The sequence below is a fragment of the Aplidium turbinatum genome, chromosome 13 (genome assembly GCF_918807975.1).
Source record: "Aplidium turbinatum chromosome 13, kaAplTurb1.1, whole genome shotgun sequence".
Taxonomy (NCBI): Eukaryota; Metazoa; Chordata; class Ascidiacea; order Aplousobranchia; family Polyclinidae; genus Aplidium; species Aplidium turbinatum.
This window is the reverse complement of record NC_137484.1, coordinates 18,126,369-18,149,082: the sequence shown is the minus strand read 5'-3', so window position 1 is coordinate 18,149,082 and position 22,714 is coordinate 18,126,369. Positions and strand designations below refer to the sequence as shown.

Below are 22,714 nucleotides of genomic sequence, written 5' to 3'. Positions count from 1 at the left end.
TTCTGAATTTCACTCTTGACTCATCATCTGTTTGCATATCAATGAACTGCTATTGAAGTTCCACTTCTACAGTATGTCTGTAGGTTCGGTAGAAAATGGTTGTACCACCCAGTTTGGAACATGGAGGTCCACGAGATCTGCAAAGCGAAGTTTCATGTCTTTATGAAGCATGTCCAAATGTGAGCAGTATTTTTGCCGTTGTTCTTCTGTAATAACATTTTCGCTCAAATTGGGAAACCGAGTTAAGACATTTTGACTTGCGCTTTTATCTTGTTGACGCATTTTATCACAATATTCAGTGATTCATGCAGTTCAGGACTGAGATTACGGGCAACCAAATGCTGACGGTGAATTTCACAATGTATATATTGCAATAAGTCCAGGAATTTCTCTTTTCATCAGTGCAATGAACCCTCGTTGCTTTCCAACCATTGCCGGAGCACCATCAGTTGCGCATTGTAGAAAATTCTTCAGTGGAATCCCTTTCTCTTCGAAGAAGTTTTTCACTGCATTAAAGATGCTTGATGCCCGAATATCTGTAGGAAGACTGAGCGCAAAAATCATTTATTTTTGTTCTCATATTATGAACAAAACGCACATATCCAAGCAGCAGCAGCGACACATTGTCGGTCAAGTTGGATTCATCTATTTGCAGTAAATGGTTTGCGCGTTGGACTGTTATTGGTGGTCTGATAAATTCGCCCCTTCGAGTGTTTTCGCCCCCCGATCGCCCCCTTTGATTTTTTCGCCCCCCTGGCGCTCGAAATCGCCCCCAGGGGGGCGATTTCGCCCACTTTGAGAAACGCTGGGTCAGATAGTAATCCGAAAACTAAATCTAGTAAATTCGTTTTGACGACGAACTAAGTGAACAACAAAAAATGATTCAGCAGTTCTCCTAAATATCGATTAATGAAAAACGAGTAATGATTTCGTTGCTTGCATAAAAAAGCAGTAAATAACGCGCATTCGATATGTATTTTTAAAAGGAATGGGTATAAGCATTCGATATTCAGAAAGCAACAAATAACGCTATCGAATAGTGACAACTAATTGTTACTTCCAACCCTGTAAGGACGCCACTCAGTAATCGACGGCATGCCAGTTGGTGTCTTGCCAAAGACACAGCCACATGCTCTTGAGCGGTGTCGAACCGGCGCCTAATTAGCTTTCTGGTCTATCAATGTTCATTATTCTAGAAATGTCGTATTTGTTTTGCAGTGTTTTTAATGGTACGATGCTAAACGAAGCACAAGTTGAGATTGATGAACAAGAAGTTGTTAAAGTATCAGTTTTTCTCAGCATTAAAACGAAAGCATTTGGACGGACGTGTTAATTACATAAAAATGACTTTATTGTCCTAAAATTGACGAAAACGATGAAAAGTTAAATTTTTATTGATCTATTAAATTAAAGTTTTTAAACCTACCGTGCTCCTTGTGTCCAGAACTCTTACTTAAAACCACACCGCAAAAAGTTACTAAAAAAATGACTTTGCTTGCCTTAGTAGGCTAATGAGTTTGGATGTGAATGCCGGGCGATGAAGAAGATCTAATCAAGCGAATGCAAACGACAGAAATGAGAATGGTTCGAATGATATGTGGCAAAACAATTCTCGACTAAAGTAGAAATGATATTATGGGAGAGTGGACGAGTGTGAAGGATATTGAGGAATACTTGCGATGGGTTGGACATATTAAGCGAATAAATAATGACTCGACAGAGTGAGTTTGAAATGAGGTTTGGTTTTGAATCTTTATCCTCAGACTGACAAAGCCTTGATAGGTTATTCCTTGTAGTTTTCGCATACTTGCAGAGGCTCTTGACGCAGTGCCGGTTACCGAGATTGGCAGAGTGAAGTATTCCGATTGTTGAAGTGTTCTTGCCGGGGAATTATTCCATTCACTGGATGCCGCTGAATGGAAAGCAGTCCTGAAATGCGTTGCTCTAGCGCACACCCCGAGAGTCAAACCAGCGCCGCTTGATCTTGAACCGAGCGCGTAACCACTGAGCGAACGGGGCGGACTATAGTGGGTATCAGACGAGAAAAATGAGAAAAGACTAAAGAAAACATAAGCAGACACCCTGCACTGAACACCCATTTCAGAGGACCGGGAGCGTCCACGTTTGGAAATCTTTAAAAATCTCTCAACATGGACAAACGAAAATTTTGAAAACTTAATAAGAACTATGGACAATCGATCGTTGTGGAGACTCACGGTAGCCGACGCCTTATTCAGGCACGGCCGATGATGATGAATAATTGCTCGACAGAGGGAGTTTGAAATAAGGTATAGTGGGTAGCGACGAGAAAAATGATAAAAGACTAAAGAAAACATAGGCAGACACCCTGAAGGATAAACTGTCCAAAATGAGCTAAAAATTGACGATGCCAACACTAGAGAAATAGAGAAGTCACTGCAAACAATTGGTCGACTTGATCTTTTGGCATGAAAACCTGGCTTCTTTGAAACAAAATGGAGAAACAATGTTTATTGCTTATATCTAGATTGTTGTTGAATTGTGGTGTGTGATCAGTCTACGTGATAGCATGGTAATGCGAACATTCTGGTTTTTGCAATAATAATTAATAGCCTAATGATTTTGATATCACTTTACAAAGTAAACGTTTTTATTTATGACTTGTGAAGCCATTAATTTCATTTGGAAAAAAGTGGCAGTCACAGAAATGGTTCAAGACTTGCATGCAAAGAAGGTCTAACTCTAAGTCTTCTAAGATATAACCAGATATAGCCTATGTAACAGTGATGCACGCGCATACAAAAAATATTGACGCCGTCAGCGTAAGCGCAAACGTTCGAAAAACCATACGCCGTATGCGTCAACGTAACTTGTAAAAAAAAGTTGGCAGCGTCAGCGCATACACTAGTGTAAACTCATTTTGTTTGCTAGGTGCCAAACATTCACACGGTATAAACCACTCGAAACAAACAAGTTTTATTTTAAATTTCCACGAAGAAACACAAGCATCTGAAAGTGTTCATCTGACATTTTGCTGCGTTTTGGTTTCAATATGTCTTTGCCCATTGATAACATTCTTTCAATTTATTCAAAATTTGGAAAGTTTGATAAAAAAAAAATGCAAACAACAGCTAAGACATTAAAAAGTATGCGTTGACGCTATGCGCTAAAAAACCGCACAAACTTTACGGCGTAGCCTCAAGCGACAACTATCCAAAAAAAATGTGGCCGTAAGCGTTAGCGCAAACAAAAAGTCTACGCCGCAAGTCTACGGCGTAGAATTTGCTGCGTGTACGTATATCTCTGCTATGCAGTGGCGTACGCAGGGGGGGGGGGCATTGGGCCATGCCCCCCCCTTAAAAATGGTTTAGTAGTTAACGACGTAGATTAAGGCATTTAATATGTTTTGCATTGCTCTGTCAAAGCAATCACTGTAACAATGTTGTTTTATAGACTAAGCTAATACGAAATACATGGCCCAATCCACCTACCCCACCCCAGGTATGCCAAAGTAGAATAGTGTTCTGTAAGCCTAAACCATACTGGGATATCATGAAGAACTAAAACTGTAACTAAAACCATACTGGGATATCATGAAGACGTCTGGGATATCAATGGCCAGTGGCGTAGCCAGGGGGGGGGGGGGGGTTACAACCCCACTTTGGCACGCGTGTGACGTCACGATATTGAGAATGATGCTTTCAGTCTCTTTATGCTTGGGAATGATGCTTTCAGTCTAAAAAAACTTGCCTAATTTTAAACAAAACTGCATTAAAAGAGCGAGTTTTGCCAATACCAAACATTCAAACATCTCAGCCAGGAATTAACAACAAGAAAACATAGAGACTTAGCTTTATTTCCGAAAAATGCCGAAGAAAACATGATCTTATCCTTTTGCTATGCCACCTGACAGCACCATTTTACAGGAATATTCATAACCACATTTTTGTTGAAAATGCTCTCAGAATGCACCAAATTCAAAGTAATTTTTCAAAATTTTCTGGGGGAGGCCCCCCAGACCCCCCGCCGCTGGGTGTCGTCTTAAGCGAAAACGCCGTCGGGCTTCGCCGTCAAAGCCCCCCCTTTCAAAATTCCTGGCTACGCTACTCTCAATGGCCTCCCCCCTTGAGAAAATCCTGCGTACGCCACTGCTGCTATGTATAGAGTCCAAGGGTCTCAAACTCGAATTGTTTTGAGGGCCAAATGAACACTTTTAGATTAAGGGAATAGACTACATCAAAAACGTTACATCGCAAGAAAAAGTAGTAAGAACAAACAGATGGAAAAACACTGTACGAACGCAAACGAAACGACGGACCCGGAGAGTAAAAGAAATTGCAATCAACTTTCAAAAGCGCGGAAAAAACTAAACCCTTAAAGAACTGACTTCAGCAAATACCAAGGTTACTTTTGCAGTGACGGCATAATGAGTGAATTGGCATTATGATGTAACAATATGAGTTTCAGCACGCAATAAAATGGCGCGACAGTAGCGCTAAAAAGTTGTGGAAAGTTTGATGAGCATCGTCAGATTTTTTTAGTGTTCATTTTATTTTTTCTAAACCTATAGAAAAAAAATATGTAGGGTACTGTACTGTAATTGCTAATTATTTCAAAGTTAAAAATTCATCACGGTCTGCGTGCTTGAGACACTTGATTATAAATGAATATAATTAGGCAGGGCCACCAAACCTAACAATTCACACAAGCAGATAATTTAGTTGAAAGAGTCAGTCATCTCCTCAATCCCAAAACATTTAAGAAAGCACCAATTGTTGAAGCAATGCGGGAACAACTGAACCTAAGAACTGTCACGAAAACAAACCTATGCACAGTTATTTGTGCATGATAAGGAACTGGGTTGTGCTGCTGTTGAGCGTGATCATTGTCCCTACGATCGTTAACATAAAACATGTCAGATACCTCACGATCTGCGGTTACATGTCTGAAGTTTTGCATAGGCAACAATTCGGCCGGTAGCCAAAAATTAAGTTGGGCCGCGGTTTGAAATTTCAAATACCCTGACCTTCCTTGTAAATAACAACTTTCACAAAGAGGCATACAGTAATAGCACTAGGCCTACTTTTAAGAGATACACCAAAGAAACGGTGAAGGCAGTGGCTTAAAATGAATTTCTGATGTAAGCTCTAGGCCAGTGGTTTTCAACCAGGGTGCCGCGGAACCCTAAGGTTCCGCCAGTAAGTCTAGGGGTTCTGCAAGTTTACATTCAACTCCGAAAATATGTTTTATTATTATTATATTACTAAGACTTGTGCAAGAAACACCAGGCTGAAGTTTCTCATTGAATTTTTTATGAGAATAAATGTAATTTTTTACTGTTTGTATTTTTATTGTAGCCTACATAAATGAATCTGAACATGAGTAATTTAATTTTATTAATCAAACGATGTTTTTTGCATAAGGCAATTAAATTATTGAACAGGGGTTCCTCGAGCTTTTGGAATGTTTCATTGGGTTCCGTTCCACCAAAAAGGTTGAAAACTGCTCTAGGCCTCGTAGGCTACGCAGTGGCGTAGACAAGGGGGTATTTTTGGACCCGGGCCAGAAATGATTTTAGGGGCCCTTAACCTTTCCAGAGGAACCGTAAACTTAAAAAAACATCACATATTCTTTTGATATACTGCGCCTATTTTAGAAGTGTCTTAATTTGGAGCTCGAAAATCTCATTGGTACCGACCCAAATGATCCTCTCAACTGCCCTGAGTCTACGCACTACGCAGGCTCATATTACAAACCCCATTGTATGTGCAGTGACTGCCTGTGAGGAAACAGCCCAAGCCAGGGCTACTCAACTGGCGGACCGCGGTCCTAATCCGGACCTTCTGGGTGTTGAAGGTGGACCTCAGGCTTCTGGAAGAATAACCTCATTGCCACATTTTAGGGCCTCTTTAAACAGATTTCCACTAGGAAAAGCAATTTTTTGTGATTATCCAAGGAGCTGGGAGCTTCGCCCTCAGACCCCTCAAAGCTTTGCCGTCTTCCCTGATGTGCGATCCACACAGCTACACTACAAGAAACACAAATACATTTTTTCCTTTTTTATTTTTTTGTTTGTGTCAGACAAAAATCCAAGTCATGTTACATACTACCTGAAAAGTGTTTCGGTGCTCGTAGGCTACTGGTTGTTTAATTTTCGTGGTGCATATGAAATATTCACGGGACCGCAAAAATATTCAACTTGTCAAAATGGACCTTTGCTAACATTAGTTGAGTAGCCCTGGCCCAAGCCATTGTTATATACTAAGCTTTTGTGCTTTTTATGTCATCAATTGCGAATCGCCTGCTCAGCTTATTGTTTGTTCAGCCAAGATGGCTGGTTTCTATTCGCGTATTAGCAGCCTGATCATTTGTTACTGAGTTCGTATGTTGAGATCAGCGTGTGGATGTAGAGGTGGGTGATTTTGTACTGTTTTCCGTACTGTTTGAAAGTAGTTTGAGGGTCTTTTAATTATACTTTATTGCAGGGGTGTGCAATCTTTCTTACAGGAGGGCCAGATATAAATATCTGGGTGAATGTTATTCTTATGGCATTATTAGGGTTTCCTTGCAGAAATAATAAGTTAAGACGCATAAATTTCTGAAGAAAACTGCTATTCAAATTTATTGTCACACCGACTTTAAACGAGTTCAGTGAGAAATTTGCATTAATGGAAGTGCTCGCAATTCGAAGTCCATTTTCCAAGTGTTCGTCTGTCAGAACCGATCACTATTGAGATTTTATGACACCCATTTTAGAAAACAATTGTTCGCACAAATACGTTGAGCCAAAAAGAGCTATTTTTGAAGCCATGAATTTTTTCAAATGTGGAAAGTCATCTTGGTTGAGATGTTTTCGATAAAAATCGCCAAGATTCATTTCTAAATACTTTGCTTTCAAATCCGTTTTCTCTTGAAGATCAATCAGTTCAAGTTGGATATCAGCTGGTGCTTTGTCACTGTCCGTGTTGAATGACGAAGAGAACACAGTATATCAAAGAAATGTTAATGAGATTTGAAGTCCTTGAAACGAGCTAAAAATTCATACATTAATTAATTTTTCTAGTTGGTCTGCAAATTCAGTTTTCTTCTCAAAATGCATTCCATAGTCTTTCAAAGCTGGAAAGGGGAAAAGATTTCCTGTCTGTATGTGGGCTTTCCAAAGTCATAATTTGTTCATAAAGCCTTTTATGTGACCATACATTTCATTAGCATATTGTTTTTTTGCTGCAGTCTTATATTGAGATCATTCAGGTGCGTAGTTATATCAACCAAGAAAACTAGATTGCATATCCAATTTTTGTTTTCCATTTCAGCTATTGAGTGCCCTTTAAGTTTCAAAAAATTCACGACTTCTTTCCGCAGTTTGTAAAATCGTCGCAACATGCATCCCTTGCTTAACCATTAACCAACGCACCTCGGAAAAGTACAGTAGATCTTTATGTGCCATGTTGAGATCATCCAGAAACTTTTGAAACTGACGATGGTTGAGCCCTCGTGCTCGAATGAAATTTACTGCCTTAATAACCGGGCTCAAGACGTGTTTGAACTTCAAGCATTTTGCGCACAGGTTTTGCTGGTGAATGATAACTTACAATAAAAAATTGCTTTGCTATCGTTGATTTTTCTCTCCCTCAAGGCAGACTTCAAGAGACCTATGAATCCAATGCCAGTTACGGAGATAAATCAAGCACCATCAGTTGCGATTCCGCATAAGCTGGACAAGTCCAGTTCGAACTTGTCAAAAGCATCAATTACTTCAGTGAAGATGTCAGCACCAGTTGTCGTGCCCTTCATTGACTGTAGTGACAGAAACTTTTCCGTTTCGTTCAAGTCTTTGTCCAACCCTTTTACAAATATGGCCAACTGTGCTGTGTCCTTCTGGTCCGTACTTTCATCGATCGCAAAACTCCATGAAACGAAGTTCTTCACCTTATCCCTGAGAGTGTCACTAATATCACAAGCAAGATCATCGATACGCCTCGCTATCCTCCACCGTGACAGACTTATTTTCTCGAACTTCACTCTTCATTTTAGGGCACATTTCTTCTGCGACATCGATATGACACTGCTTTACAAAATTACCGTCATAATACGGTTTCATAGTTCAGCTATTTTCTGTGCAATTCTGTGCCTCTGATCTACTGACGTTCGAAATAATTAAATACAATCGGATTAGCGGTGGCCGGTGAGAGATTTCTAAAATGGTTAACAGAAGGTGCGAAATGTACAATAATCCATTGTACAATGAATTGTTTGCACGTACCAGACTAAACTAAATTATAAACACGTTTCGCGGGCCGCACACAATTCAAAATTGGCACATCTTTGTGGCCTTGCGGGCCGCACAATTTTTCTTCGTGGGCCGCATTTGGCCCGCGGGCCGCACGTTGCACACCCCTGCTTTATTGTAAACTGTCTCAAATGGCTTGATCACTGGTTGTAAACATCTTTAGGCTTTGCCTATTGTAGGGTGTTTAGTATTTGATCTACCATAGGCTGAAAGGTTGTACCGTGCTGTGAACATTATTTATGCCTAAAAGCAGTGGCGGCTCGTCATAAGGGACTGCGGGACTGCAGCCCCCACAACATTTTTGTGCATATGCGAATTATATTACATATAGATAGTTTTGCCATGTTTTTTTAAATTTATTTCGCTTGAAGAATTAAAAAACTCTTAATATTAACTTTTTATTGTACTGTAACAAAAAAAAAAATGTGTATTACAAAAATTAATTGGCAACTCTGGGTCTGCAAATTTTGCAGGTCCGGTGTTGCTTGTTCTTTTTTTTATGACGTAGGTTTTTCAGAAAAAAGTTTTCTAGCATCACTGAACAAGCGCTGCAGGGACTGCAAATAGAACAGACCCTGGTCAGGGATTCCAACTTTGGTTCTCGTAAATCTTTAGGGTAAGCGTGTGGAAGCTATCGGTGATTAGGTGAAGGGATCGTAGGTTACTTTACTTGATCTGTGTTTTGAGAAGTCACTGAGACAGACTAGTTTTGATGTGAAGTAAAGCCAATTACTTGTAATTATTGGTGCTCTTTAGAATTCGCCCTCTGGATGATGACGTCATTAAACGTCACACAAATTGGAATGGACTATTATAAAGGAGGAAATACGGGGTGGAAATGCACTGAAAAACACCTGAAGGAGATTGTCTCCCATTTATTCATTTGTTGTTCAATTTCAACATATTTGCTATCGTTGGAAAGCACAAGCATAGATTTAACCAACTAAGTTAATACCAAGTCCCATAATAGTACTAGCTCTATCTGGTGGCCACCTAAACTTGACCAAATTCAAGCCATTATCAAAAGTTTACTTTTAATGATAAAAACATTAAACGACAGCCAATTAAAAGAACATGTTACTGTGTAGCCTACTGTGTTACTAACCCTAACTCAGTGCATTTATAACTCAGTCCGGTACAGGTTTATAATTATTTATATTAGGTCAGCCTACTTGTTGATGCAGCCCCCCCCCCCCCATGTTTTGAGACCACGAGCCGCCACTGCCTAAAAGTTACGCTGAAAGATGAGGTTTGTGCTAAAAAGTAGGTTAGGTCTGAAACAGCAATAAAAACGTTTGCTGCTCTAAAGTCTATACCAGGGTTACTCAACTAATCTTAACAAAGGTCCAGTTTGACAAGGTGAATATTTTTAGCGGTCCGGTGAATAAGTTATTTCATACGCAAGAAAGTGTTGGGAAGTCTGGGAGTCGAAGCCCCCCAGAAACTAGGATATTCAAAGTAAAAATTGCTTCCTCCCAGTAGAAATCTGTTCAAAGAAGCCCTGAAACGTGGCAATGAGGTTATTCTTTCAAAAGCTCAAGGTCCACCATCAACACCCAGAAGGTCCGGATTTGAACCGCGGTCCGCCGGTTGAGTAGCCCTGGTCATGGTCTAACTAAACCTTTCTTTAAGTCGGCGCGAAACGAAATTCTTTGCAATAAACATACTATTTCGAATCGAAATCGAGGCAAAAAATCTTGTGTTGTATAAAAAAAGTTTTAAAGCAAACACGTAAAACCTTTTGTAAATACCGCACCATCGAAACGTTGTTTGGTCTATTACAAGGGTCACCAACCTTTTTTGCATGCGGGCCACTTTGGCACTAAGGAGAGCTGTGGTGGGCCGCACTAATAAAATGTTAGGTAGGTTGACTCTTATGCTAGAAAAGAACGCATTTCGTACCCAGTATCCAGCGTTCCATGTTGTTCATATTTATGTTAGAATACCGCAGCAACAAAATTAATCGAACAACGCTACTGCCAGGCCAAGCTCCTTTTACAACACATTTGACTTTTTTTAACAATGCCTAATAAACGAGGCCACTTGCTTTGAGCACTTATAGCGAGGCGAGCGGTTTCATCAGAATATTCATCGCCAAGCAAGAGTGGTGTTGCCACTTCGCTTGACAAAAGATATCTTGCAATTAACAGTTTCAGTAAACAAGGAAATGTTTGACACATCGCAATGCAGGCAACAATAGTGACCTGTAAACATATCAGCGAAAAATAGGCTCCAATAACAGGGAAAAAGAAACCAGGCACCACGAAACAAACGCTTGTGGCAATCAACGAAAAAACGTTTCTATGTAATTTATGAACAGTGTTCCCTCTAAAAAAGCAATGAGTTGGTTTGTCATCCTTTTTGTGAGAGTATATAAAGCCGCCCTTCTTTGATTATTAGACAACTGTCACTTGCGGTGCTTATCAGGATGGCAAGAGTTGTTGATTAACAACATTTTGCAGTACTGTACTAAGCTAAATATTTTCATGGTACAACTAGATAAAGTCTTTAAATTTATATGTAATATTTTGCCAATTTATTATAAATTGAGTTGGCACACCGACCTATTTTGCCAACAAAAACTTGCATAAAGGAAACACTGCTGGTGAAACACAATAATGGTGAAACGCACATTAGTGTTTACATGATATTTACAAACTTAAAATAAGCAACCCCATGCTCACAGACAATTTCGAAATTCGAAAACAGACGTTTTAATCAACCACTGGGACAGTGTGGCCGGACATCGCATTGGAATAACTTTAAGCGACCCCCACCTAGAATTACAATCTGGTTAATCGGTCGGTGGAATCGTATGCAAAGCAAAACTATGCTTCCCGTAAAGTATTTTTTACCTTCATGCTCTTTAAGTCTTCAAGAAAAGTATTTTTGGTTGTACTTGTACACTGATACCTTCCGCGGGCAGAACATAACAGCGCAGCGGGCCGCCAGTTGGTGACCTCTGGTCTATTCCAAAGTGCTTTGCAGCACTCCGCCCAGTTGTGCCAGCACGCATGGCATTTGCAGCTTGTTCGAACAGGTGTGTAGGAAGTTTTCCTCTATTAGAAAATCAACTCCCTCAACATCTAGTGCCATGGCAACAATAGCCATCAATGTCTAACTCGATAGCCGCAGTCCGCCCCGATAGCTCAATTGGTTAGCGCGTCACTTCTGGAACGAAGAAGCTTCAAGATCAAGCGGCGCTGGTTCGACTCTCGGGGTGTGCGCTTGAGCAACGCACGTTAAGAACTGCTCTCCATTCAGCGGCATCTAATGGATGGAATAGTTCCCCGGCAACAAGACTTCAACAATCGGAAACTTCACTCTGTCAATCTTGGTGACCGGGCCTGCGTCAGTGATTCAAAGCCTCTGCAAGTATGCGAAACTGCCAGGATTAAGCTCTGCAAGAAGCTTTCCCAGTCCGAGCATAAAGATTTAATCAATCAAACTCTAACCCTCCTTCACCAATGTCCAGCCGCCCCATTAACCATTTTTTGTGGTCCCGCCCTTAACCATTTTTTGTGGTCACGTAACAACGGTTAGTTCGTCATGGTTCGTCACAATAATCAATTTAACAGTCACAATTCTCGGTTACGTCACAATAATCCGTGCTGTAAGTCCTGTAACCATTTGTATTTTCGCGAAAACAAAAGGAAATTCTTACTATTTCAAAAAAAAAAAAATGATTTCAAACAAACTTCATTCGTAGTAATTTTACGAAACCACGAACAAAAATGTTGTGGCAAAACTTAATAGATATTTGAAAACACTAATTTGTTTTGAATAGCCATATTAAAACGTTGTGTGTTTTGGTGACTCAAGTGTTACGCAACCGATGGTCTCGTGATTACGTCTAATCTTTTGTTCTACAGTAGAACAATGTAATCTTATTCAGTTGGCTCTTTTATCATACTGAATTACTCTATGTTCTAAATGTGAGAAGTACCTGTGCGATCAAAGTATTTTTCCTTGAGGATGTGATGTAAATAGTAGCAGAGCATGTAGGATAGGCTACCACTGTTCGAAATGGTCTTCGCTTGATCGCTCGACCTCGTCATTCTTTAGGACTGTTATAAAGGATGAGTTTCGGTTATTTTGCTTTTGCAACTGACCGTGAAGTATTTTATCTGAGTCGCTTCGCAATATAAATGTACAATCAGAGAAGCTGTATGATTGCAGTTTTGTACTGTCGTTAGACGTAAGTGATGATGATTGTGCTGTTTGGAGGCCCAGAGCGCTTTGCCGTTTCTGTAATGTGAATCCACGCACAAACACAGGAAATGTAACCTTTGTCTATTGATATGTACGAAAGCTATAAGTTTGAGGTGGCTGCAGTACCATAGGCTAACAGGTTTGTGCCAAGAAACTAACTAAGCAATGCTGAAATAGGCTACAGGCGCGGATTTATGGGGGGACCCCCCCCGAAATTTTGTGAAAAATTGTAGAAATTGTATGTTTCCGCATCAAATGGTTTGATATGCTTCTAAACAGCTGATATTAGTCCCTCAGCATCACATTTGATGAAAATGGTTGTTTTAATGTCTATTTTATAGCATATCGTATATGTCGTAGTATCATTGTTCATATCTGTTTAGCTTTTTCTTTCTTTTTAATTGATTTTCAAATTTTCTGGCCCCCCCCGAAAAAAACTCTTAGATTCGCGCCTGCTGAAATAGTAGGCCCATCGGCCACAATTTAAATGTTGTATTTTGACGTTAAATATAAGCGAAGAGGCAGGCGTTCTTGGCCTACTGTTAGTTACGCCCCGGCGTGAAATACTCAGTGAAGTCCAGAAAACCTAGAATATAGCCCTAGTGGAGTCATTATGTGAATGTGTACATTTACTTGAAAGAAGTTTTCGTACGGTATTGAAAAGCAGAACGATCTAACAAACTTGGAATCATCGTGCAATACGCTAATTTTTATCATTGTATGAGTATTTCCTTATGAATAATTAATTTGGTTGCACGAATTAACTTAAAGCCAAATGTAAGACACTGCGCTCATACTCTTGGAAGCTATACAAATATTTTTCTAGGCTTTGTAAACAGTTGTTATGACTTAGTATCATAGCAGTTGAAAACGCTTTTCCAGAAAACGCAGCTTGATGCTGACGAATGTTTGAAAACTGTTTGTTGCGACTGAAAAGCAATTTTGTGTGAAGTACCTGACTAGCTATGCAGCCTATTTGGAAGCCAGTGTAGTTGAAAAACGTAGGCTATTTATAAGTACCAACCGTGTCCATTGTTATATTGTTTGATCTTAGCGATACTGGCTTTCAAGCTAGTTTAGTTTGTGGTGTTCTACTCTTTATTAGCTGATTTAACAGTTATTGACAGAAGAGCAAGCATACATACAATAGGCTATAATAAAAAAAAACACGATGATATGAGATAGAAAATGTTGTACTTAAACAACATAAGTCACTAGCTTAATGCCGTAGTAGCCGTTCTTGTTAGTTATTAATTCTCAATAAATCAATGCCTGATAAAACACTACAAAATTGAACCATTAGTGTTAAGTCTAGATTTTCATATTTAGTTGTAAACTGCGTTGCAGAGACGTGCTTGAGATGTAGGCCCACTGTAGACTCAAAGCTTACGTGCGCATTAAAGTAAATTTAACACGGCTACCAAACCTAACTAGATCAGTGCTCTTCGACAGGGGCTCCGCTTAACGTGTCGTTTGGTTTCGAAAGTTTAAAGGGTTTCGTAAAAGTATCGTTTTTTAGGAAAATTGATTTCTTGCTAACAGTGTATTGATGAGTCATTCCATCTTTTTTTAACACCATGTCGCATTCACACTCCAATAGGCCAGTTAGTTAAACAAGAAGTTGAGTGTAGTCAATAGCTAAGAAAGAAGCATTGCGAGTTGTTAGGTCACTTGTTCATTATCATGCTATTAACAAGAACACTATTGGTTTAGCCTCATCTAAATTTTGTTTGTGGGAGTTAGTGACAAACGCAAAAGTAAATCAGGGGTTCCGCAATGACGAAAAGGTTGAAGAGCACTGTAACCTACTACATTAATTTGTTGAAAGAACCAGTCTACTCCACATACCTAACACAAATGGAAAACAACTTAAAAAACTTAAAAAAGTTTTTTTTTTCTATTTCGCTTCTTGGTTTGGTGGCTGTGCAATTTTAAGATAGTGGTAACACTGTTTTATCGATGTATATTTTAAATTTTGGGGTTTTGCCATCTTTCCCTTTTGTTGGTGTCAAATTCGTATGTTTACTTTGCCGTTTTGTACATGTTTGCGCCAGCAGCAAAAACTAAATTGAATTGAATTGAATCACACCCTTTGCTAAATAAACCTTGCCACCCTCTCCTTTTTCAACTCTTATTTAGACTACTTAGTTGTAGTCTATTTAATTACTTATGACGTAACAATTGTTTTGTCATTCTTCCATTTGAATACATCTTATTACCAAGTGCAGTTGCAGGACGTGTACGATAATATCTTCCTTTACCTACCATCTTGCAGTTTTAGTCAGTAATTCTTTTTGTGCAGGTAGTTGTCAGGTTACCTCATGGATATCTTTTGATGTAGTTAATTCTTTTCGTTGCTATATTTGCTAGAATAGGCGTCTTATCGGTTAAAGCGCAGACTTTACCTTTTTGGCAATTTAACCAATATTTTGCGTTTTGTTCATGTTTTCTGGTGAGGCTTATGATAGTACAATTTTATGCCATACTCTTTTATTTAGTGCCATACTGTTTTATTGCCTTTTTTTTTTATTTCGTCTTTGGTTGTTAGTCTTTTCCATCAATTCTTTAACATAGCAAGAGTGAAACATTTTTTATTTTTTCGCACCTTTATCATTTGATTTTTTGTGCTGTTTGCTTTCAGCTTAACTGAGAGATAAGAGAGAGATAACTTTTATTTTGTTTGTTGCGATAATAGCACGGTGCAATATACAATATTATGAAAAAAATAGCACCATAGCAATCTAGATACCACAACAGACAGGAAGCAGCAAAAGACTATGTCAGTCATCGAGTCAGCTGCTTCCCTGTTCTTAATGTGACAAATTAATGTCAAGCATCGGCAAATTACGTTTTAGTTATTTTTCCTGTTTTCCTGTTGTTACTTTGATGTTCACTACATGTTTGCGCCAGTGATGAAAAATAGAATTCAAAAGAAATTAAAAATATAACAAGCAGTGCTCTCATAAATCAAAATATGATAGTCCCCAAAGCTATGTCTAAAAATCCCTTGATTACATCAAAATTCCCTAAATCATTATTACCTTCAGTTTCACGTTCTAAAAACAAAAAAACAAGAGTTAAGCGGTTTAAACAACACTAGCAAAAAACATGCTACGTGACTTTGTTGTTAGTGGGCTAAGTCTCAAAGCAAAAAGCAGTATTTTAAATTTAGTGATGCTTAACATTAAAGGGATACAGCGAAGATTTACCAATACTTATCACCTGCTAAAAAGACATAAACTGTGCACGACTAACGACTTATACATCAGAGCTAATTCCAATAGCAATTAGTTCATGTGCTTCAGCATCTGTAGCTGAACTCTTCACAGCCCTTGCCAACTTGAACAATTTAGCTTGATCACTTAAACCTAGTTTGTCAGCTGATAAGCCAGCTGACTTCATGCCTTGTTGGGTGTATAGCAAACCAACTAAACTTTCCCTCTTTAAACAGTCCATGTGGTCAGTTTTAATGTCCTTCAAGCTACTAAAAAGTCGTTCAACTGGGGTATTTGAAAATGGCAGGGACATTAGGCAAGGGACTACGTAACGCAGGTGCTTGTACTTCAATTCACTTCTAATTGTTTTTTGAGATAACCGCTCTTTCCAATATTCCATGTCATTGCGACCAATCCGACCATCCTTGGTATCAGTAGGCTCTTCAATTGCTTGTTTCCTCCACTTTATGTCTACCAAATCTAGTGGTGCTACCGGTACATTTGTCAAAAACTTGAAAGATGTGTATACTTTTGTCAATGTTGGTGGAAAGCATTTCACTGCATTGGACGGAATTAAAAACTCTAAAGATTTATAAGTGTCACTAAACATTTTCCTAATTTGGCCTACTAACAAAGATCTTAAACAATAAATAGCCTCTAGTCTTTCACTGTTTCCTGTCCATTGTGGAATTTAGATTGTGATGGTGCTATTTTATTCATATGGTTTATAATTGTACCGTACCAGACAAAATAAAAGTTATCTCTCTCTGTCGTTCTAGTTTGTAATGTAAAATCTTGTGCTGTCTAGTTTGATCACTTGTGTTCCCAGTTGCTTCACTCAAGTATAATTTCACTTCAGTCATCCTGATTTTTCAAAGGCGGAGGCTGTCTTGGAAAAATATGTTAGCCATATGTTTGCTTGTAGGCTACATGCGGCAATTGCTAAATCTGCCGCAGGCTTGACTTCTTGAAACATCACTAATTTTTCTTGGTTCAGCCATGGACTTCTAAATAGTAGCATCTGGACTGGACACTCAGTGGTCAACATGAGGCCAAACAGTTGGTACAGCAGTTGGCCAACAGTGGGCCAACAGGGTTAGTTACTTGGCTGTTGGCCAACTGTTGTACCAACTGTTTGGCCTCATGTTGCCCACTGAGCAGTGACGATCGGTGAGGGAAAGCAAGGAAAGCAGTGCTTACCTGAGCGAAAACTATGCAAAATATAATGACTGAATTCTAGGTTTAACTTCTTATTATTTTTATCAAGTCTATTTTAACTTGAAAATTACTGTGTTCGTGACTAGAATTACTCGTAACGCTCGTGAGTAGTCTAAGTTCTCACCAAACCGCATGTCTTGCCTATAAATGCCAATTAACGCAAACGCTTTTGTCAGAAACCATCACTGAAGCTCCAGGGAAATCAACTTTCAAAGTTGCTTACCCTACATTGAAAAACGCCTTCGTTTTATCCAATCCTCAATCGTTTTGCAAAACGACACCAGCTGCTTAGCCAATCAGATGTGTTATCTGGTGTTATGGTTAAAGTTGCTTTCCCAGTGACGTCAATGCGTATCTCATAGCGGCTGCTTTTGGTTTCAGGCGAAAGGAATACAGCCTCTACGCATGAGTGATTTTCGGGCTTGTAACTATAAGCTACTGAGTACGCTGAAAATAAAGCTGGTTCTCTTACCAAAAAAAACATAGATTCTACAATAAACCATGCAATTCCAAAGGGTACATTAACCAACCAGTACTGAAACAGCACAAGTGTTTTTTAAATTCTTTGGGTCAACAGACTGACATCACAAGTTCAGAGCAAACATACTTGTGTTCTTCAAGAATGGACTAGCTTAATTTATAGGCTAATTATTTGCTCTTTACTAGTGCACCAGTCCAATGCATGTCGTAAATGCTTACAGATGACATTGACAATAAGTTTTTGTGCTCAGTCTAAAAAAGCAGCCAACATTCTAGACTAGTCCCAGTTTGATTGATTGAATCTTTATCCTCGGACTGGGAAAGTCCGAAGATTTTGTTTTGGAAATGCTCTCAGAGCGCACCAAATTGGAAGTGTTTTTCAAAATTTTCTGGGGGAGGCCCCCCAGACCCCCCGCTGGAAGTGTTGCCTTCGGCAACACGCCTTCGGGCTTCGCCCGACGGTTACGCCCCTCGTGCCTACTACCTTGCTGCAGCATATTTCCAAGTTGCTTTCCCAATGGTTTAAGCCACCGAACGTCACTGCCACTGAGTGTCCATCAGTCCAGATGCTAGGTTCAGCAACCAACTGATAGCCAGCCTAAATTGCAAGCCAAAATGTTCTGATCCGATTGCTTAAGCTACATGCAGCAATTGCTAAATCTGCCGCAGACTTGGCTTCTTGAGACATTACTGAGTTAAGAGTTAAATGTGGCTTCCGGTCACAGCACTGAGAATAGAACACGGGCCGGTAGAGTGGGACACTACTCCACTGATGTCTCGATATTTACGTCGAGTTTCCAGAGTTTGCTGCTTAATCTGTTTAATCTCCCCACACTTCTGAAAGTCATGCCAAGTATCTCATTCAAATAGAAGATGATCTAGCTGCTAGCTTATCGAAATCGATTTTTAGCTGTTTATAATTGAACAGACTCGTGAGAACGTAAATTCGTTTGTATGGTGGTTTTGGTCATTTTTTTGTAAACGACTTTAATGCTGTATCAAGATTGGTCTATTTTCATTTTGTCAACGTTTTTGATTCACAGTTTTTTTTAACTTTGTTTGTTGCAATCTTAACGATAAAAATATATTTTCTAGACTAACGTGAAAACGTTGTGTTAAAAGTTATACTTTCAGTTCACATAAAAATAGCTGTCTGGCAAGTGTACAGAAATGGATAGCCACATGTCAAAACCTCAACAACCCCCACTGCCTCCTTCGTACATGCAATCCCAATACAACACTAGTGGTAGCTATGGGGTGCAACCAGGTTTTGGGGCACAACCCCCACCACCACCACCTCCTCCAGTGATGGTAACTCCTGGAGTTCCACCAATGGGGGGAACAACCGTGATTGTTGGGGCACAACCACGCCGCATCTTCTCAAAGCATCCCACTTCCGTTGTGTGCCAACATTGCAATACTCCTGTGGTGACTCAACCTCGGGCTGAGATCGGACTGACAACTTGGGCTATTGCTGGACTGATGATTCTTGTCGGATTATGGCTCGGATGCTGCTTGATCCCATTTTGCATTGATGAATGCAAGGATATTCATCATGACTGTCCCAATTGTCACCAAACGATCGAAATTTACAAGCACATGTGAAATTTAGGATATATGGTTGTTCAGTCTGAGACAATAGTACATCGCCCAAATGTAGAAACTAAACTCATATCATTTGTTGTTCATCAGAATGATTAATACATAATGTAAATATTTCTGGCAACCAAATTTGTAATCCCTTATATTTTTGAAAACCAAATTTGAAACATTTCGAGATTATAAAAATTTTCGGAGCAAAATATACAACTGTTAAAAATACTATCTTGGTGTTTTTTATGTTTATTTTTTGAAGATATTGAAAATACAATTAAATGCACTTGTTGTTTTGGGAACATGCAGCCGGACGACAATACTGCGTGTGATACAGTGCACCACACATCTAACTTGCTGACCTACAAAAACTGTTTGTTGATTCGCACAGACTGAACATGTATAGTTCAGTTAAATGTCTTTTCACGGTACCTACGTGTCAACCACTATGGCTTTATGATATTGTTTACAATGTTTAGTTTTTAACATGGTACCATGTAAGTCTTTGGTGATATTGTCATAAATGTTGTTGTTGGGTAGATGTCATTAATTACAGTGTCTTACATCCCTTGTAGTAGTAGTAGTCCAGTTTTAATCCAGTGATGTCCCCGTTGCCGAGGGTGACCGGATCTTGCCAAAGGTGACCGTTGCCAAGTGCCGCAATTGCCTTCACACCAGCGCTCTTTTCAAAACATCGTCTTCGTCTCTTCTTAAAACATGCCCAATTGCCCATACCACCTCACTTCATTCGCCTTCGCAAACTTATCAACATTCTCATTCAACTCAAGCAAGTTTATAAGTTCTTTGTTATTCCTTAATTGTCCATCAGCTTCACACCACACATTACCCTCACCATCGCTCTCTCAGTTCTTCTTAAAATTGCCATTTCGTTTTCCCGTAAGCACCATGTCTCACTTCCGTATAGCATTGCAGATCTCACGCAACTAGTATAAATTCTTCCTCTCATTTTCAACGGAAATCTTCTACCACATAACAACTCTCGACACTATCTGAATTTCACCCAATGAAACCTTACTCTTGCAGTCACTGCCACTTCAAAACCACCACTGGCTTTCAATCTATGTTCTAGATAGCAAAATGCATTCACTGATTCAACTTCATCATTCAGCTTTTCAACAGGACCAACCATTCCTTCTTCAATCTTCTTGCATCTTTCACCTTCAAAACCATATCTGGATCTGCATGTCACTCTCGCCATCTTTACACATCTTCCATGCACCCACTTCCTGCATTTCGTACACATAACATAATTTTCCCTTACTCTTTTTCCACATACGCCACAAGATTCGATTTTACTGATTGTGGTTTCCCTTTCCGTTCCACTTATTAACTTATTACAATCTTTGTCTTTTTGATGTTGACTTGCATACCTACATTGAATGCGACTCCTTCCACTTTTCGAATTTCTCTCTCAGATCTTCCATTGTGTCACTCAACAAAACCAAGTCATCGGCGTACAGTATCTCCATCAATGAATCTTTTCTTACACATTCAGTAATCACATCAATCACAAGCAAGGATCAGATGAGAGGACAGAACTCTGGTGTACACCAACCTTCCCCGAAAACTTGTCTGAGAGAGCAGATCCTACGCGAACTCTTGTCCTTACACCGTCATAAAGATTCATAACTGCTTGCACGAGTGCCTCTGGTAGTTCTTTTTTTCTTATTGCCCTTTACATCACTATCACTCTTCTTGGAACTCCATCAAACGTCTTTTCCATGTCCACGAAACACATGTACAAGTTCTTTCCCTTGTCCCAATATTCCTCTTGCAACCTTCTCAAAATAAAAATAGCATATATCGTTCCCTTCCCAGGCATAAATTCACACTACATCTCGTCCAGCTTCACTACAGATCTTATTCTAAAACTTGGTTTCTTACTGAAACCAAGTTTTCCATCTCTTCCTTTAATACATCGTCCACCATCCACATCTTTTCCAACCCGCTTTAGAACCTTCATAAACTTATATACTTTGTTGAGACTGTTTTTTTTAATTTGGTCAATTCCTGCTCAGCTTCTTCATAGCTTTTGCAACTATTTTTTTTTGCCCGATTTTTCAATTGCTTGTACTTGAGCTTAGTTTCTTCTGATCTATTTCTGCACCAATCTTTGTATGCGACCTTTTCTCCCCAATTACTTCCCCACCTCTTCATTCCACCACCACGTATCTCCTCGATACACCTTGCCTTTTGTTTTCCTTGTAAACTAATCACACAATAAACAGAGTATTTTGAACCTTGTTATCGATTTTCTCAAATTTATCAATTGATCTTTGTGACCTTGTGCTATTTACTCATACCATAAAATTTATTGGAGGAGTAGTTTTAAATATTTTCCCTGGTATAAACAGGCTATTTGAATTTTGTTTATATTTTGCTTGTGTTGCACTGTAGTTATAAATAAATGTCAATATGATTCAGAGTTCTTAACTGTAAGTATTGTACGTTTTAATACGCTGTATATGATGTCTTCATGATATTTCTTCATTGTCAAATTAAATCTTTCCATAATTTTTGCAACTTATTTTTAAATCATGAAACGAATTCACAAAATACGTAATAAAAAATACTATTGGTTTGTAAGGTAGGTGCTTCGACGTTTGAGTACAACAGCGGTTACCGAAAAGCTTAAGTTATATTCTTGGTCTTCTAATGAATTTGGTTGTAGATACGACAGGTGGCTGTAGGCTTATTGTAGCTATTTTCCACCGAAGTTAGCTCTTCAGTCAAAGTTTATGTTTTTGTGGTAAGAATGGCTGCAATTTGACGTAGAAAGATTTTAACTATAACACTGTTTTAACCCTGTTATCATGGGCTCCGTTAGAAGGGGGGCCGCGGGGGTGATTACCCCCCCACCAATTGGAGTGGGGGGGGTAACTAATGCAAAATTACCCCCCCACCAATGTAGCCTACAGATAAAAATTATATTTTTAATTATTTTTTTACTTTTGTGTTTTATTTTCATGTTTTTATTTTGATGCACAACTTTTGAGGTTTTTGCTTGGAGAGTTCGACTCGCAAGACAACGCCGAACTGCGTATCCTGTCAAATACATACGCATCACAATGCGCTATGTGTGACGTCGTAGTTTTTCACTGCTACAAACTGTTTAATTTCGCTTTTACCACTCACGAACGAAACCCACTACAGTTGCGCTGTTTCAATGTTTTTCTATTTTCAGTTGTTGTAAAAGTTAATGCATTTTAGCTTTTATTTTATTTTTTTCACAATTGAATGTAGGCCTAGACTCCAGATGTTGAAACGTTTCCTTACACTGTAGAATGTAGATGTTATGGCACAGGTTATCGTGTTGTATTCATGTAATTGTAAATTAAGTTATAGAAAGCTTTGACCTTGACGCTTTTGACCTTTTAAATCTAACCTTTTAGCGTCTGAAGTGCAAAACTTGGATGGCTTGAGCCAAGGAAGAATACAGAGAGGAATTTTTGCGTACGTCCCCTCTTCCAGTCAAAATTGTCTCAAAACCTCAAAAATGTGGCAAATGTTAAAGAGCTTTTGCTCGCGATTTTAGATTCGTTAAAATAATTTTTTGATTTTAAATTGTGCTGAAAAGCAAAAATTTTGCGCCTTCGGCGCATAACATGCCGCCTAAGACGCTGTATAAGAAATTGAAGCTTTCAGTATTGCGAGGGGGTCTGGGGGAGACCTCCCAGAAGTATATGTGGTGCGATAATCCAATAAT

General features: G+C 39.1%; 2 protein-coding genes across 5 annotated transcripts in view; both read left to right on the top strand.

Moving 5' to 3' along the window:
- Positions 1-22,714, top strand: part of LOC145782035 (uncharacterized) — a 37,955-nt gene that overhangs the window by 7,990 nt on the left and 7,251 nt on the right. The window lies entirely within an intron of this gene.
- On the top strand, positions 18,496-22,140 carry LOC145782431 (lipopolysaccharide-induced tumor necrosis factor-alpha factor homolog). Its single transcript, XM_082594216.1, has one exon. It carries the CDS (start codon positions 18,565-18,567, stop codon positions 18,997-18,999), a length of 435 nt encoding a protein of 144 aa, XP_082450342.1. The 5' UTR covers positions 18,496-18,564; the 3' UTR covers positions 19,000-22,140.